The sequence below is a fragment of the Embiotoca jacksoni genome, unplaced genomic scaffold (genome assembly GCF_022577435.1).
Source record: "Embiotoca jacksoni isolate LCO1_2020_lvr unplaced genomic scaffold, fEmbJac1.0.p SCAF_2, whole genome shotgun sequence".
In the NCBI taxonomy this organism is placed as follows: Eukaryota; Metazoa; Chordata; class Actinopteri; family Embiotocidae; genus Embiotoca; species Embiotoca jacksoni.
The window spans coordinates 20202076-20218394 of NW_027185340.1; the positions used below are offsets into that span (position 1 = coordinate 20202076).

Below are 16319 nucleotides of genomic sequence, written 5' to 3' on the forward strand. Positions count from 1 at the left end.
ACAAGAAATTTGTCTAGGTGTTGTGGTACAAAACAATCACAAATTTAAAAAAAAGTAGCCTATATAGGAGAAAACTCCAGTATACAAATATTACAGGGGAGAGTACTAAAACTAGCCTAATTCACCTAGTGCAAATATACACAGTATAAACTAACGTGCAGTGTAATACTACAATTGGCCTGTGAATAATTGCATTGTTAGATGTAATGCAGTCTCAGATGTGCAAAATCCAATTTTAATGTGTATTCTGAAAGTGTTTGACAATTTCAGTCTCATTTTCTTGGCTTTTAGTATGTAAAAGACTGAGGAAATATATTTTACTTCAATGCAGTTTTCCCAAACAGTAAATAAAATTAGCAAAAAAATAAACTTTTACAGTAAATCCAAAAAGTGTAAATGGAGAAAATGTTGAAACCGTTTAGTATCTGCAAATATGTAGGCTTGACTAGTTTGTATTAGAGTCTGTGTGTGGTAAAATGTCAACAATCCTGTGAAACAGTTGTACTGGGACAGTATAATCAAAATGTCAAACTGAGAATAAAAACCCAAATGCAGCAGTGTCATCATTTGTGTTTTGAACTAATGTCTCAAAAAAAAAAATTTCCAACCACAACTTGTCCTTAACTAGTTACCTGTACTCTGTCACTAGCCATTAAATCTGGATTAAACAGAACAAAATGTAAACCGAGTGAATCACAATTCTGTCAGTTGAAAGACAGACTGCTGGTTCCAAACATGTTTCCCAAAACAAAAAACATTAATTGAAATTCCCCTTGGTGGTCAAACTTAATGTAGACTTAACCTTCACATTAATCTAACCATTTAAATTTCAAAAGAACCCCAAAACAACCAAATTTTTCTGATATAAATGATTTGTTTATTTCAACAAGACAGGGGACAAGGGTATAGGTGATTTGGAGAAAGTATAACAACAGCATTAATCACCACCGCCTCTGCGGTCATCATCGGCATCTCTATGGCGGTTGTGTAGGTTGTCATCATGGTGGTGGCCACAGTCATGGTTGTCATCATCTCCGTGATGGTCATTGGCATCATCATGGTGGACACCGTTGTTATCTCCATCGTCGTCATTGCCTTTATGTAGGTGTCGCCGTGGTGACCGAATCATTACCTCCACTGGTAGTTGTATCCAGACTACTGTATGGCGTTGTCGCTGTGGTGGTAGTGGTTGCCGAATCATTGCCTCCACTGGTAGTTGTGGCCAGACTACTGTATAGAGTTGTTGCTGTGGCGGTAGACGAATCATTGCCTACACTGGTAGTTGTGTCCAGACTACTGTTTGGAGTTGTCGCAGTGGTGGCCGAATCGTTGCCGCCGCTGGTAGTTGTGTCCATACTATTGTATGGCGTTGTTGTGGCGGTGGTAGCTGAATCATTATCTCCACTCCTGGTAGTCGTTTCCAGACTACTGTATGGAGTTGTTGCAGTGGTGACCAAATCATTGCCTCCGCTGGTAGTTGTGACAAGACTACTGTATGGAGTTGTCACAGTGGTGGCCGAATCATTGCCTCCGCTGGTAGTTGCGTCCAGACTACTGTATGGCATTGTGGTGGTAGTAGTTGCCGAATCATTGCCTCTACTGGTAGTTGTGTCCAGACTACTGTATGGAGTTGTTGCCGAATCATTGCCTACACTGGTAGTTGTGCCCAGACTACTGTATGGAGTTGTCACGGTGGTGGTAGTGGTTGCCGGATCATTGCCTCCACTGGTAGTTGTATCAAGACCATGGCATGGGGTTGTCGCAGTGGTGGTAATGGCTGGACCATGGCATGGGGTGGTTGTTGTGGCAGTAATGGCTGGACCATGGCATGGTGTTGTAGCAGTGGCTGGACCATGGCATGGTGTTGTCGCAGTGGCGGTAGTGGCTGGACCATGGCATGGGGTGGTTGTTGTTGTGGCGGTAGTGGCTGGACCATGGCATGCATGGTGTTGTTGTGGTGGTAGGGGCTGGACCATGGCATGCGTGGTGTTGTTGGTGGTGTTGTTGTGGTGGTAGGGGCTGGACCATGGCATGGGGTGGTTGTTGTGGCGGTAGGGGCTGGACCGTGGCATGGGGTGGTTGTTGTGGCGGTAGGGGCTGGACCATGGCATGCATGGTGTTGTGGCGGTAGGGGCTGGACCATGGCATGGTGGTGTTGTTGGTGTTGTGGTCGTAGTGGCTGGACCATGGCATGGGGTGTTTGTTGTCGTGGTAGGGGCTGAACCATGGCATGAGGTGGTTGTTGTGGTGGTAGGGGCTGAACCATGGCATGAGGTGGTTGTTGTGGTGGTAGGGGCTGAACCATGGCATGGGGTGGTTGTTGTGGCGGTAGTGGCTGGAACATGGCATGGTGTTGTGGTGGTAGTGGCTGGACCAAGGCATGGTGTTGTTGTTGGTGTTGTTGTCGTCGTTGGTGTTGTTGTTGTTGTTGTTGGTGTGGTGGTAGTGGCTGGACCATGGCATGGGGTGGTTGTTGTGGTGGTAGTGGCTGGACCATGGCATGGGGTGGTTGTTGTGGTGGTAGGGGCTGGACCATGGCATGGGGTGGTTGTTGTGGTGGTAGGGGCTGGACCATGGCATGGGGTGGTAGATGGAACATTGCATTTGGTGGTGGTTGGACGATTGTAATCAGTGGGGAAAATGTCATCACCTTCATATGGCCCATTAGGAATAGTGACCAACCCCCATATATCAAAGATTTGTTGGTCAGCATATGCCATCTGATTAGTTTCAGTCACTGCACTTTCTTCATCACATGGAATCTCCTCTGTGGGTTCTGGAGTGTATGGATGTAGAGGAACCACACCAATGTCCCAATACAGGAGGTCAGCTTCATCCAGACCTCTTGGGTGACGATGCTGCCCACTTCCAATTACTGCATTGAAACAAGCTGCCAGCACCGTGGACATTTCCCCAGTGGAGTCAATATAAATCATTTTGAAGATGAAATCCTGCAACACATTAGAGTTGTTAGCTCTGCCCACAAATTTTTACAACCTGTCATGTTTGTGACCATCCTTACCATTTCCACTAATGTGTCTATATGCACAAACACTGCACCTGAAGTTGTTGTCGTTAGTCTGCTCCCAACCACAGTATCTTTACCAAGAGCTTTTACCATAAGCAGTTTGGTTCCTAGAGGCAATTTCACAGTGACACCTGTGCTTCTGCAGTTCACCAACGGTGGTGCCAGAGTCAGCAATGTTGCAGGATTCTCACATGCAGCTAAAGCCATCATGTTTGTCTGCAGCAGGTGGTCAAAGTAATGCAGTTCCAACAGGCGAAACCACGTTTCATTTGAAACCTGCAAAGAGACAAATGTCACCGGGCAACAAAGATTTAGGTTCTCTTTTCAGGCTAGCCATTTGTTTTATGGTTCGGTCAGCATTTACTCTGAACAAAAGCATTGAAAAGCAATGTCTATGCAACTTTGTTCACAGATGACCAAATGTTTTGTTCCAAATCCCTTAATATACATGTATATATTTACACAAACATGCATATCTATAGACACACTTCACCAAACAAGTAAAAGCAGCCAACAGTCATAACTGACTAAGTGGAACTAATAATTACTGGCCTTTGTGCTTCAAGACTCATTGATTCAGTAGCAAAATGTTTTAAAACTTTCAAATTAGCCTGATTGTTTCAGCACCTGTTAAACTTTCTACCTTTAAAAAGACTGACATTTGAGAATTACGACAGACAAGTTCTTCATGGAAAACCATCATCTGGATCAAATCTCATTTCAGCCTTTGGTCAATAAAATGTCAAAATATTGCAAATATAAAAAAAATTCCTTACTGATGTTTTTAAATATCTTTTTGCCCAAAAAAAGTTATTGAACTATTTTGATGATTGATCTTTCTTCTGACAAAAATCAATCAAACTAAAAAAAAATGTGTTCTAATTGTAGGTGCCAAAGGTTTAACATGATTAATGATGTCAATAGCATCACTATAGGAACCCTGCTTTGATTTATTCAACCCCATTTAGCCCTGCAAAAATGTAGTAAACTATTTAATTGTTCTAGTTCATGCTTGGAGGAGAAACCAAAAAAATTCAAATTGCTTCTGGTCTCTATATCAAGAAATTATATCCCTACCAGGAGTTTTTCCATTGTTGCTTGGACAGAGAATACTTCAAAATTTGTGTTGTGTGCTGTTAACAAAGGGGAAAATAAAGACCAATAGTTAAAACAGTTACCTGTAATGTCATGGGACAGCTGGTGTAAGGGAGATTCAGCAGCAGCCATGGCCCAAAGGTATGAACGGAACCACCACATCTGACTGGCAGCGACAATAACCTGCTCCCGTCTGCGGTGACACATTTAGGAAACAGATTTAGCTTTGTGATTTCAGACATTACAGAGGACATGTCACTGATGAAATATGGACTCTAAGGCTTACGTGCTCTGAAACTAACAACATTCAACTTTGCGACCGCTGTAGTTTGAGTGACTATTCATTTTTGAATTCAGGTCACAGGTAGTGACAGTGTAAAACCGCTAGATAAGACAACCTGAAGGAGTATGGCTAATATGGTTCACAGTTCTGGCCTTGTGTTGAGATAAAAGAAAACTTTCTGCTCTGATATTAACTTGCAGAATGAGTCAAATTTAGTAAAAACTGCTTGTCCTTCGATTTTGGAAAGGCAACAAGTCTAAAATCAGGTGAAGTTGGTGAATGAATCAAACTCACCTTGCAGACGGAGGTTAGAGTGTCGAATATGTGAAAAACGAACAGAGAGTGACGTGTTGCTGCAGCGAAACAGCGGCCGGCCATAATCTGATTCATCGGCGGCATCATCTGAAACAAACATCAGAAGAAGAAAAAAAAAAAAAAATCTGAGTTTACAAGGACAAATTTTACTAGTGCATTTTATATTTTAACTGCTATTTTATTGCTTTCTATTGTTCTATTATTATCTTGTTGCTTCTGTAGTGAAAAAAATTTCCCCTCGGGGATTAATAAAGTAACTACCTAACCTAAACTTCACGTCATAAACAGGTTAATTGACCTTTTCATGGAGACTGACCCCTTTAACCACAGACAGTATACAGAGATGGCTGGCATGTCACCGCTTTCTCAATAAAATGTGGTTCTAGAAACATGTTTAATGTTACAAAATGAATGGCTCTGACTTTAGTCCGTCTTTGAGCAGTTGACAAACTCATGCTTATTCTTAGTCTTGAGTGCTGTAAAATCTTAACCACAAATCCTAAATTTTGTGCAGCAAAAGGGTACACAGTTTTATATAATGTAATTTCACAGAAAAGAGCAACGGATTACTGGTCCACAGCTCTTACTATTCAGCTTTGTTGTTGGCTATAGTATATTTAAATGCATTGAAAGGGTGGTGAACTGCAGGGTGTGGTCAACCAATGGTTTTGGGCTGCCTGGACCTTAAATGCCAGGAGCAATTTTTGCATTTGTCAAGCCCTGCTACAGAGTTTGATGATATAAAATATTGAATTCATTTGAAATGACTTTGGCAGAGTTTAAGTTAAGCTAAAAAGTGAATTAGTTGTTTGAACGTTGCAGCTCTTAGGGTCAAAATTTATAAACCTGGTGTTTACATTTTTAAGCCGTTTGTTTTAAGCCAAGTTTGAAAATAAGTTAGGAATTACTTTGGTTAAATGTCACTGGTTTGACAGACGGCAATTATATATATATATATATATATATAAAAACTTAACAGAACATTTTAAAATCAAATGTTTGTACCGAGACAAGTTGTTAGCAATATCTTGATACATAAAAAAAAATTAAAAGGGAGTTTGAATTCTCCATGGTCTTTATAATCACTTTCAAACCATAAAAATGTTTCTAGAACCACACTTTATTGAGCCTAGCAAAAATTTAACTTGACTCAGAAAAATGCTCAATCACAATTGGTTGTAGCAGGTTTAAATGAACTGCAGAATTATCTCAATCAAGTTTAATGTTTGCAGAATTTATTCTTATCTAATTCAAGTTTTATGGCTCAACACCAACTTAAAAAAAGACACTTTATACCAAAATGTATTTTTAATTCCTTGTTCTAACTGTAAAGTCTAATCATGAAATCAGGAGAGATTAATCAATAGTTTATAAACAAAACATGTCTTCAGGTAGAATTAATGTAATAAAGTTAAATTTGAAAATGAAACCCTAAAGTAACCAGCTGATTGAAGTGTAGGCGTAATTGCCAATTAGTTTGTCAGCCCGTTCAGAGTTACTTTGATGAACTTTGTTTATACATTTGAACCTGCTGTTTGTAGCAACGTAAGTTACCTGAACGGATTCTCAACCAGGTGTGTTTTTACCTTTTAAAAACTTCCACACGGGCCCCGTTATGAAGCTTTCCGCGCTGCGGTTCAACACCAGTGGGTAAGAGTCCGAGAACAGCCGCTCCTGGCCGGACATATCCACGTCTGCATCCCGGCGAGGCTCAGCGAGCGTGTTGAACCGGGCAAAAGTCACCACCGTGACCCAAACCCAGGCCGCCGCCGCCGCCATCATCATCATCCATCCGGGATCCGCCGACATGGTCCGATCAGTGGCACTTCGCTCCAGAAAAAAAAAAATTAAAAAAAAAAAAATGCTGAAATGAGCTAAAGCTCACCACCGTACCCGGGGTTTAAAAGGAGCTCCTGGACGCTGCAGCCGCCTGCTGATTGGATAATTAGAACCGGAAATTGAACCACTGCTTTGCGCATGGAGACTGAAGGACATGCTGAAGCAGCAGGTGTTGATGAATGATTTAGGGTTGGACATACTAGGCTTAACAAAACCATTCACCTCATAAATTAACACCCAACAGGGTTATCTGAGTACTGCAAAATACTCCGATAAATAAAATTAAATCTAAGTATGTTTAATAGAAACAAGCTGTTTTTATAGCTTTCTTGCTGGATGTAAAACTACAGTTTGTCTGTGTCTAGATGTAAAACCTGAGCTGCAGAAGGAGAAGATCAATAGATTAGGAGTGATAACTACAGGAGATAACTGCTCTGAAGGTCACATCATGTCTGTGAAACGTTGAACCTGTCAGGATAAAGTAATGTCGTCACAGAGGAGGTTCTCTGTCTTTGCAGCTGGAGGAGAGCAGCTGCAGCGCCTGACTCAAACAATTGCAGCCGCCTCGCTCCCTCCAGGTTTTAATATCACGTCACATCGTGACGCTTTGCAGTGCCAGCTAAAGTCAGTCAAAATTTCTAACCATCATGCATTGTTGCAAGTCCAGCATGCATCACTTTAAGTCAGCGCTGCGCGAAGCCGCATAAAGTCGAATGCACCCAATGCTTCAAATAGACTTCTGTTCCTTCAAAGAAGCTATAAATTCAATGCTTCCCACACATCTTCAACTCAACAGCACAGAAGATATATCAGCACAGTTTCAAGGTGGACAGGACACTGAAGACTATTATCACCAATTCAATGTCTGACCTCATGTGAAATACTGTCACACTTTCTCCTTCTGTTTCTGAGTTATAGCATCGCTCTCTGTTCGAGCCAGCGTTCCCCCTGTACTGGTGGTACTGGACCAGCTCTCTGTTTAAAGGGTCCGGTCCTCTGGCCTGTAGACTATCACCCAAATCAGGATTCACAAGGGAGTGTTTAAGATGGTGGCGACCCTGCTTCCTCCATACACCCGGCTGAGTAGCCCCCGAGTCGGATACTAAGACCAGCAATGCCTGTTAACGGCTGTGCACTTTGTATGGTGCCAGTTAATATTTTAGTGGCTCAGACATAAGCCCCAAGGGTACTGTCGGTTTAGTTGGCTAGAGGAACCATTAAGAGATTTTAAGATATTAAACACATTTCTACCTAACTTTTTATTATCATTAGAGAATCATAGACTCAATGACCACAACTAAAACAATGGTGTATATGTTTATTGCAAAGCGATTAGCACGGGGCAAAGCAGCTCAATCTCATTTTAACATCATTAATCAAAATAAAAGTTAAATCTTGTGAAATCACTGATTAATAATTAATACCAATTATTCTAGAGCTGAGGCTTTTGGGGTTAATTTATCCTTGTTAGAGAGAGAGAGGGAGAGACGGGTCCTCCGGCCAGTATGACATTTCCTTTCTATCTGGAATCCTTGTAGAAAACTCACGGCTCCGTCCAAGGTCCACAAGTCCTCTCAAAGTCCCAACTCCGTATCAGCCGAGTGAGCAAAAGAACTCCAAGGATCCACATTTTAATCCCCAGTCCATATGGAAAGTGGTTAATTCTCATGTGCTCTTATTCCTTGGGTTAGACGAAGAAAGTCCTTGAAGTCCTCTTCTGCGATGTCAGGCTGCTCACATACCTCATGTGATAATCCGAGAAAGAAGAACATTCTTCTCCACTTTGCTCTAACTTTTATACTTTTCTGTCCTTTCATTGTACACATACACGTTGCTCTCTGTACACATACACATTTTCCACACTAAACTACACAAATGTGTGTGTGTTAGGTACTTCTCTATCTTCAGACATGCCTTGACTTGCCTCAGAACATCAACTTTATACCCTTTTATAGCAATTTTTCTTATAGGCCTGTCAAGATTACTCAATTATTACCACATTCTGCCTCAGCTCAAAGGATTGAACCATAACAAATTACTTTTACTTCAACTCTTTCTTATTTCTGAATTTCTATTGGTCAATACTTTATTCTGATCGTCATCAGTAACTAATCATATTTAGACATTGACACAGCAAATCATTTAACAGAACTCCTGTGTAGAACTTGACCATATTAGGTTTAGGTAAAAGGTTTTTTACATGCTGTATATGCATAGCAGGAATTAAGGGACCTCAACTCTTTTAACGGTTCACAAGAATAGGATGAACATGTGGCCAAAGTGACCTTTGAGAACCACAATCTAATCAGTACATCCTTGAGTCCAAGCGGATGATTGTGCCAAATTTTAAGATATTCCCTAAAGATAATTGTGTTTAAAAGAATCAGATGTACGGATATATGAGCAGACAGAAAACATAATTCCCCCAGCAGTGGCTATAGCCATCGTGGAAGCATAAAAAACACATATTTGCCACACAGGCTGAATAATAAGGTAGCTTTATTTTACATTTAAGTATCAAGGCAATATTTTGAGAAAAGTTATAAAATGTTACTGGGAGTTAGTGTACAAAATTTTAACTTTTTACATAATCTAACAAACCATGTTTAGTTACAGGACCCCCTAGTTGTCTATTTGTATCGAACAAAGATTTGTAAAAAGACGAACTGTTGCAGAACTTTGCATCAGTGTGAATGGTAAATGGTCTTCCCTCATACAGCTCCCCTTTACCTTTGTGGTCTTCAAAGTGCTCTACAATTTTGGGGTTCGGTTTGTTGCCCAAGGATACTTCGGTGCGTGGACAGCAGGAACCGAGGACTGAACTGTCCTGATGGTATCGCCGACTCAAGTCTCCTGTGGGCAGTTTTAGAAGCAATCATGAGATCTTAAAAATGATGGCCTCCCAACACTGAATCGCCAACATTTGGAATAGTAACTGCAATTTAAATGCTTTTTTTTTTTTCATCAGTAACTGTAACTGATTACAATTACATTAATTTTGTAATTTAGTTACATGTAACTACTTCCTCCCCAACATGAGCCACAGTTCATGGAGCTCAGCGAGCCTGTAGCCTGTGGAGCCTGAGACTGCAGCCGGGAAGTGTTACTGCAGCAGTTCGTTAGTCTCTTATTGCCAGACCTTCAGGACCTCCACACTGCCTTTGAGCGATTCTGGCTAATTCAGTAATTCGGTTCACAGCTCAGCCCTGTGATGCTGCTAATTTAGAGTATAAAGTAAGTGTGCCAGTGTTGGGACCTGTGGGTTGAGCACAGATATTAATTTATAATTTATTCTATTATTATTTAAATAGGTTTAACGGTCAAGAAAAACAACAACAAACAAACAAAAAAAAACATATTTCTGTACAGAGACACCTTCATAAGAAAGTACAAAGAGAAAATAACAAACGTTGGAAACAACAATCACAACTGCAACTGATAAGCACCTTAAAAAAAAAATTACAATACATAAAATAAAAACATCACCAAATTAAATATGGGCTATAAAAATAGGATAACGCAAAACATTCAAAATATACCACAAAAGAGTATATTGTCTAATACAAATCTCAAGACAGACCAGTGCACATACACTAATAAATACTTCCACATTAAAACCTACATTGTATTGATGTCCATTAATGTTGATTAGCTTTTAAAAAAAACTCATACCACCCTGAATCCTGCAACATTTTTAGTATTACTTCGTCACACATGTAAATATTATTAATTGTAATAAATTATATAGAATCGATTTTTGTATATCGTCTGTCCAGCCTGTTGGTAACACTGTGCAACAAGCTGTGTACATATTTATTATTTTCCTTTTTTTCTTAAGTATACAAAAAGTAAGAATTGCTTCATATTAATAATATAAACTGACCATTGAGCAGGTCACATGTCTCTAAATACTGATTATTGCCAAGAAACCATGTGACATTTGCATCGAAACAGCCCTGTGACAAGACCGTGATTGACACACGTCGAACCAATCAGAGATAAGACCGTCCGCTTCACCAATCACAGCGGAAAGAAAACCGAGAGGAGGCGGGACTTACCAGTACCATACATGGTCATCGGATAAAAAAGACCAGCGGAAACTAAAGTTTACACTTCATGAAACTCCCAGAATGAATGGGACAGCTTACTCCAACTTTGACAACCAAGAACATGTCCTGAAATTGGGAGACACGTTTGAGAAGCACCCTAAAAGCGCCTACCACACAGTGAGATGTAAGTGGGGTTTTCACTTGGTCGCGTCTGGCTTTTACACGAGCTAACGGTAGCATGCTAGTTAGCTTATCAGCTAAAACTCCCGACATGTCCGGCAGCTTCTTTAGCCGCTTTTGCCGGTTCATTTGTAATCCGCCTGCTGCTGGCGTGTGTGAGTAATGTGACCGTTGTTGAAGTTTGTAAGTTTGTAAAACGCTGAACTAATTACCAGCCATTGATGCCTCAAGCTGTCAAACGTATGAGCTAATGTTAGCGCCGCGTCCGTGTGTCCTCCACCACCCCCTGGTGGCGGCGGTGGAGAACTGCAACACTAAAACACCACACATAATAATTGATGGTTACAAATTGAGCAATGTCGTCACCTAAATTGGTTGTTTAATATGTTGACATGTCTATGATATGAACAAACAATTCATTCTCTTGCTTTATTTGTTACAGATGACTTCAAACCAGCATCCATTGATACAACATGTGAAGGGGACCTCGAAGTGGGCAAAGGAGAACAAGTCACTATTACTTTACCCAATTTAGAGGTTCGTGTTTAGTAATCCAGTTTCTCTCTGACAGAAATATGTGTGGATTTAAGGGATTTGCAAAGTCATTAATGAGGGTTATCAAGCCATGTGTAAGTCATGTTTTGACTTGGTGGTTTATATTTGACCAATTTTGACTCATTAGAGTATTTTTTTCCCCACTTTTTTTTTAGTGTATAGATAAATAAATAAGTTCTTGAATATTTTCACCACCATAATTGTATTTCCAGTTTGAGAAGGACTGTTTTCAGTTCACCTTTAGAACCTTTTGGTCAAAATCTCTTTGGGGAAAAGCATTTAAAAATCCTGCCTGTTTCCTCTTTTTTTTTAATTTAGGGTTCAAGTGCTCCGGTAACTGTCTTTAAAGGATCCAAGAGGCCTTATATGAAGGAGTGCATCCTCATTGTGAACCATGATACTGGAGAGTACAGACTGGAAAAACTCAACAGCAATATAGCTGTGAAGAAGACCAGGTAGGCCAAAATGTTGCATACAAATGAAGTGGGTATTATGTTCTTTTAAAATGCAAACGTATTCAACAACTTTGATCAATTGTGATTTTGCATGTAAACTAGTTAAAATGTAAATATCCTCAATTTAGTCCACAATTTTGCCTTAAAAACCTTAATTAAAATGCCATAACTTAAAAGAGCAAAGCAAAATTACAGTTAAAAACATGAATTCACTGAGGTGGAGAACTATGTCAACATTTCACAAAAGATAAAGAGAGGCAGCAATCCGGTAAGTTAAATAACTATGACCTGGTTTACATTTTGCCATGCTGAAATGTCAGAAAATGGTTTGAAACTTGTGCCGAATTTGAACAAAAGCATTCAACATGTGTTTGCTGGTCATGTTCACGTTTCTTTCCAGGGCTGAGGGCAGCAGTAAGATTCATTCTCGCCTGGAGCAACAGACCAGTCGCCTCAGCCAGCAGATGAGGAGTAACAACAGCAGCAGCAGCAGCAGCAGCAAGACTGCAGCCAGCTCCAAGAGTCCTCCTCCCAAAGAGAAAACGTCCCCGCCGTCCCCCATGGACGACATTGAGAGAGGTAGCGTGTCAAACAAAATGTCTTTATCTTTATTGATTTTTAAGTACATCTAAATCTTTTTAAAAAAAATTTTATTTACACGTTGGCGTCTGAATGAAATCCGGCTGAGATCGGCGATTGAGTTTGTCTGCTTGGTTTCATTTAATGCCAACGCCCCTTTACACGGGAATTATTGTCACGCGTTCCTTCATCTCGGGTGTCTGGACCACCGTGTACAGAGCTGATGGCGGAGGCACGGGTCATGGATCAGCTGAGCAGCGGCGATAGCTCTTCAGACTCCAACAGCTCGTCGTCCTCCAGCAGCGACGACAGCTCCAGCAGCGATTCGGAAGACGAACGGACTTCGGTGCCGCCCTCGGCACCGGTCAACCCCAGCATGCCAATCATCAACACCAGCACCAACACCAACAGTCACCACCAGGAGACCGGCGGAGGACTCATGAACACACTCAGTGAGTAGCTCACTCGGCTGCGTCTGCCTACGTAAGGGAGTTCACCGTCTGCATTTCCCTGTTTTCACATCGAGGTTGATACCAGCTGGTTGTTCTGAATTCAAAGATGTCAGCATAACTATGAAAACAACAGTCTCAGTTTCACTCTCAAGTACTCCTACTACTCAAGTAGACACTCTCGTCCTTATTATACCGAAGGTTTTACTACATCTATGTCCAGTCGGATCTTCACGTATTAACTTCTGGGGAAAACAAAGTCCAAGAAAACATATTTAAAACTATTAAACAAATTTTAGTATGAGCGGTGATCAAAATGTTTTCAAGACTTTTCCTGTTGTGCAGGAACAGAGCGCAGCACAGAGCAGGGAGAGCAACAGGAAACCGCAAACCAGTTGCATGTGTTTTTGTGACCGCTAATTCGTGTACATTTTGTGTCAAACTTTTGGGGAGCAGAGAACGGTCCCCGGCAGCCGAGTGCTGACTCACCTGTCGGGCTCCTAACGTGAAGCATTTTCATTGGTTTTGGACTCCTTTTGAAATGCAAATGAAATGATAATTGCTCCGTTGTCAGTGGCTCTCGGAAACATTTGAAGGGTTTCTGCTGCCGATTTCCCGTGTTGGAAGTAAAACTGGATGTGCGCGCTCTGCTGAAGCCCGTGGTGAGATCGCAAATGCGCACTACTGTGCTTTACTCCGTTCGAGCAGAACAGGAAGTCTTGAAACTTTTTGATTGCACTTCGTTTGACATTTGAATAACATTTAAAAGTTTGTGGTCTTCAACACCAGCAAGCTGAGGTACTCACATTCTTGCTTTGTGATCATTTTAGATTTGATTAAAGTGTGTTGAAGTGATTCCTCAGTCGAAGGACACATCGTGTGTCCACTTCTTCTTCCAATTGATCAACTTCCTCTTGATAATTGCATCACAGGAACCGCAGGATCAACGACGACGAACTGTACAAATCGAATCTTTCACGTTATCCTGTGTTGTCACATCTTTGGTTTAATTTGAACTTCTAACTCTGAAACTCAGAGCCGCTGTCACAGTGTGTCCTGAAACTTTAGGGTTAGTGAGTCTTCTGCGGCGTGCCTGAAAATGAAAAGACAACCTAGAAAACATTTGAAATGAATGAAACGGTACAAGTGTCGCGAGCTTTCTGGACGCGTGTACGTTCAGCCGGTAAAAGTAACGACGTGCTTGTGTTGCAGAGAACGACCTGCAGTTGAGCGAGTCAGGAAGTGAAAGTGACGACTGAACGATACGAGGCCGTCCGGCTGGCAGAGGACACCCGGAGGGTTTTCAGTGAGGAGTGAAGGAACCCGTCACACACCCGTCAGCACTTCGCTTCTTTTGATGTGGGACTGTCTTCTCTACATATCCACAATTCTGCTAGTAAATATAACCCGTTGCTTCGCTGCCAACAAACTTCGAATTTGATGTCGCAGTTATTGCTTTTTGTGTGTGAAGAGATGCCTTAGTTCAGAGAACAGTTTGCCACCGGGTGCCTTGGTGTGGTTAACGTGACCGAAAAACTACGACAGGCAGAAGGAGATGGTGGTTTCTGTCCATCAATCAGTCAACTTAAACCACCACCTTAGTTTCTGCTTTCATCTTAGCGACATTAAGTTTTACCAGGTCAGATATCAGCCAACAGCTTCGGTTCACTGGTGAGTCTCCGCCGCATTCATTTCTAATCGGATATGAAACACCGATACGACCGAGTTTTGTCTCATTAGAGAGGAAAAAAAAACAGAAAAAAAAAGAAAAATAGTTATTGTTAAATTGGGTTATTAAGCCTTTTGCTTTGAATTACTGAATCTCATTTAAAGCTGCATTAATGACATTTTAGTTTTGGCTCCTCTGGGGTCAGCTGAAAACATTTGATAGTATCACCTTAGAAACGACAGAAGTGGTAAGCAAGCTGTTGCTAAGTTACATGTCCAGAAGTCACAGATCAAAATTCAGTTAGTTTTGCGTCTTGCAGCTCCAATATCCACTCTCCTCTCTGCTCTGTTTTGGTCTTCGCCGGCTCCTGTCATATATATTTGGCCCTGTAGCTGCTAGATGCCCACTATAGTCTGCCAGATAGTTGCTAACTTTTTCTTTCTGCTGTTTTGTGGCAGAGACCTGCCGCCTGCTGTGAGTAGACGCGGGGTCCATGAGAGCGGTAGTTTGTTAGCGAGAAAACCAAAACAATGAGCTGAACGATGCGGAAAAAAAAAAAAGCTCCGTGCAGCTTAAGTGAAAAGGTGAGAATTATCTGTCGCGTCATAACTACCACAGACTCCATCGGATTGCATCTAGTCATTTATGCATTGTTAATAGAAAAATGTTGATTTATTGCTGCTTTAAGATGTCTCCAAACTTGCGTCTCATAATAATTTAAATCATAAGTGGGTCTGATTTCTGGCGAAGTAGTGCACTAGTACTCAGTTGACTCAGTGAGGATCATGCTTTGTAGCTTTAAACCTGCAATACTTGAATCTAATTATTTATATTTCAAATTCTACTTGACCAACTTTGAAGTGCTTCTATTTTATGTATATTTTAAAAACCAAGCAATCGGAAGTGAACGTATGGACGAGCTGCAACGCAGAACAAGTCAGATGCATCGATGCTGAACTTCATTGTGAGTCTTAAAGAACTTCATGTGCCTTTTGTTATTTGCCTCAGCCAATCAAAACATGGGCCTTCCTGTTGTTTTGTCACAAGACCCATGTCACTGCTGAGCTGTAGTAACATACAGGAAGCTGCTATTTATGTCCCAGCATTTCTTTGGCATCCCTACTGACTGATACAGGGAGACTGAGATGAGTACGTGTTGAGCCTTAAGGAGGAAGGAGACCCCACAGAATCATTTGTAAACTCTTTGAGAGTAATTTCTTTGTAGAAAAATAAAGATTTTAATTGTTTCTGGTGCTTTCGTATTCATTATTATTTATATTTATATTTTGGGGATTAACATCTTTCAAATGATGACACGCAACTAAACTGATCCCGTCCAGATTCAGGTGAAAATGACCGCGTGCCAATGACGGAGTCGATGAGGTGAAAAATCTCCTGCATTTATTGGCTTTAAAAGGGAATCCATTGCCATCATTGGACACGTTGGTCACACGGACAATGTGTCGGGTTACAGCAGGATATCCAGCAGAAAAAAGGAAGAGTCCCTCATTTGGTTGTTTAATCACCGTTAACATCTAAGACAAAGCAAATATGTCAAACGTAGTTCACAGTAGTTCAAATAACTCCTACTCAGAAATTCCCTCCCTGGTTGAACTGATCACATTTACAGGACAAACCCTGTGACGGAGTTTCAAGTTGAAACTGCTGTGTTTTGAATTTTTAGTTTTAAGGCTTGCCCCCCCACCAATCACACACACACGTTAGGTGATGCAATAAAACACCATCATGTGGTTCAAAATTATGGAGGAATTTCACAAGATTTTTTTTAAGGTTCATGTGGGGAAAAAAAAAAAATCTGTTGA

At 41.1% G+C, this 16319-nt stretch overlaps 1 protein-coding gene across 1 annotated transcript; it reads left to right on the forward strand.

Moving 5' to 3' along the window:
- Positions 1-10626: 10626 nt before the first annotated feature.
- eaf2 (ELL associated factor 2) lies at positions 10627-15743 on the forward strand. The gene is made up of 6 exons (XM_069154974.1): positions 10627-10793; positions 11232-11326; positions 11663-11799; positions 12200-12378; positions 12597-12830; positions 14040-15743. Exons 1-6 carry the CDS (start codon positions 10691-10693, stop codon positions 14084-14086), a joined length of 795 nt encoding a protein of 264 aa, XP_069011075.1. The 5' UTR covers positions 10627-10690; the 3' UTR covers positions 14087-15743.
- Positions 15744-16319: the final 576 nt, after the last annotated feature.

Coding starts and splice junctions, on each gene's coding strand:
- eaf2 (XM_069154974.1), top strand. CDS start 10,691: ATGAATGGGACAGCTTACTCCAACTTTGACAACCAAGAACATGTCCTG. Junction 11,327..11,662: donor TTACTTTACCCAATTTAGAG/GTTCGTGTTTAG, acceptor TTTTTAATTTAG/GGTTCAAGTGCTCCGGTAAC. Junction 11,800..12,199: donor ATAGCTGTGAAGAAGACCAG/GTAGGCCAAAAT, acceptor GTTTCTTTCCAG/GGCTGAGGGCAGCAGTAAGA.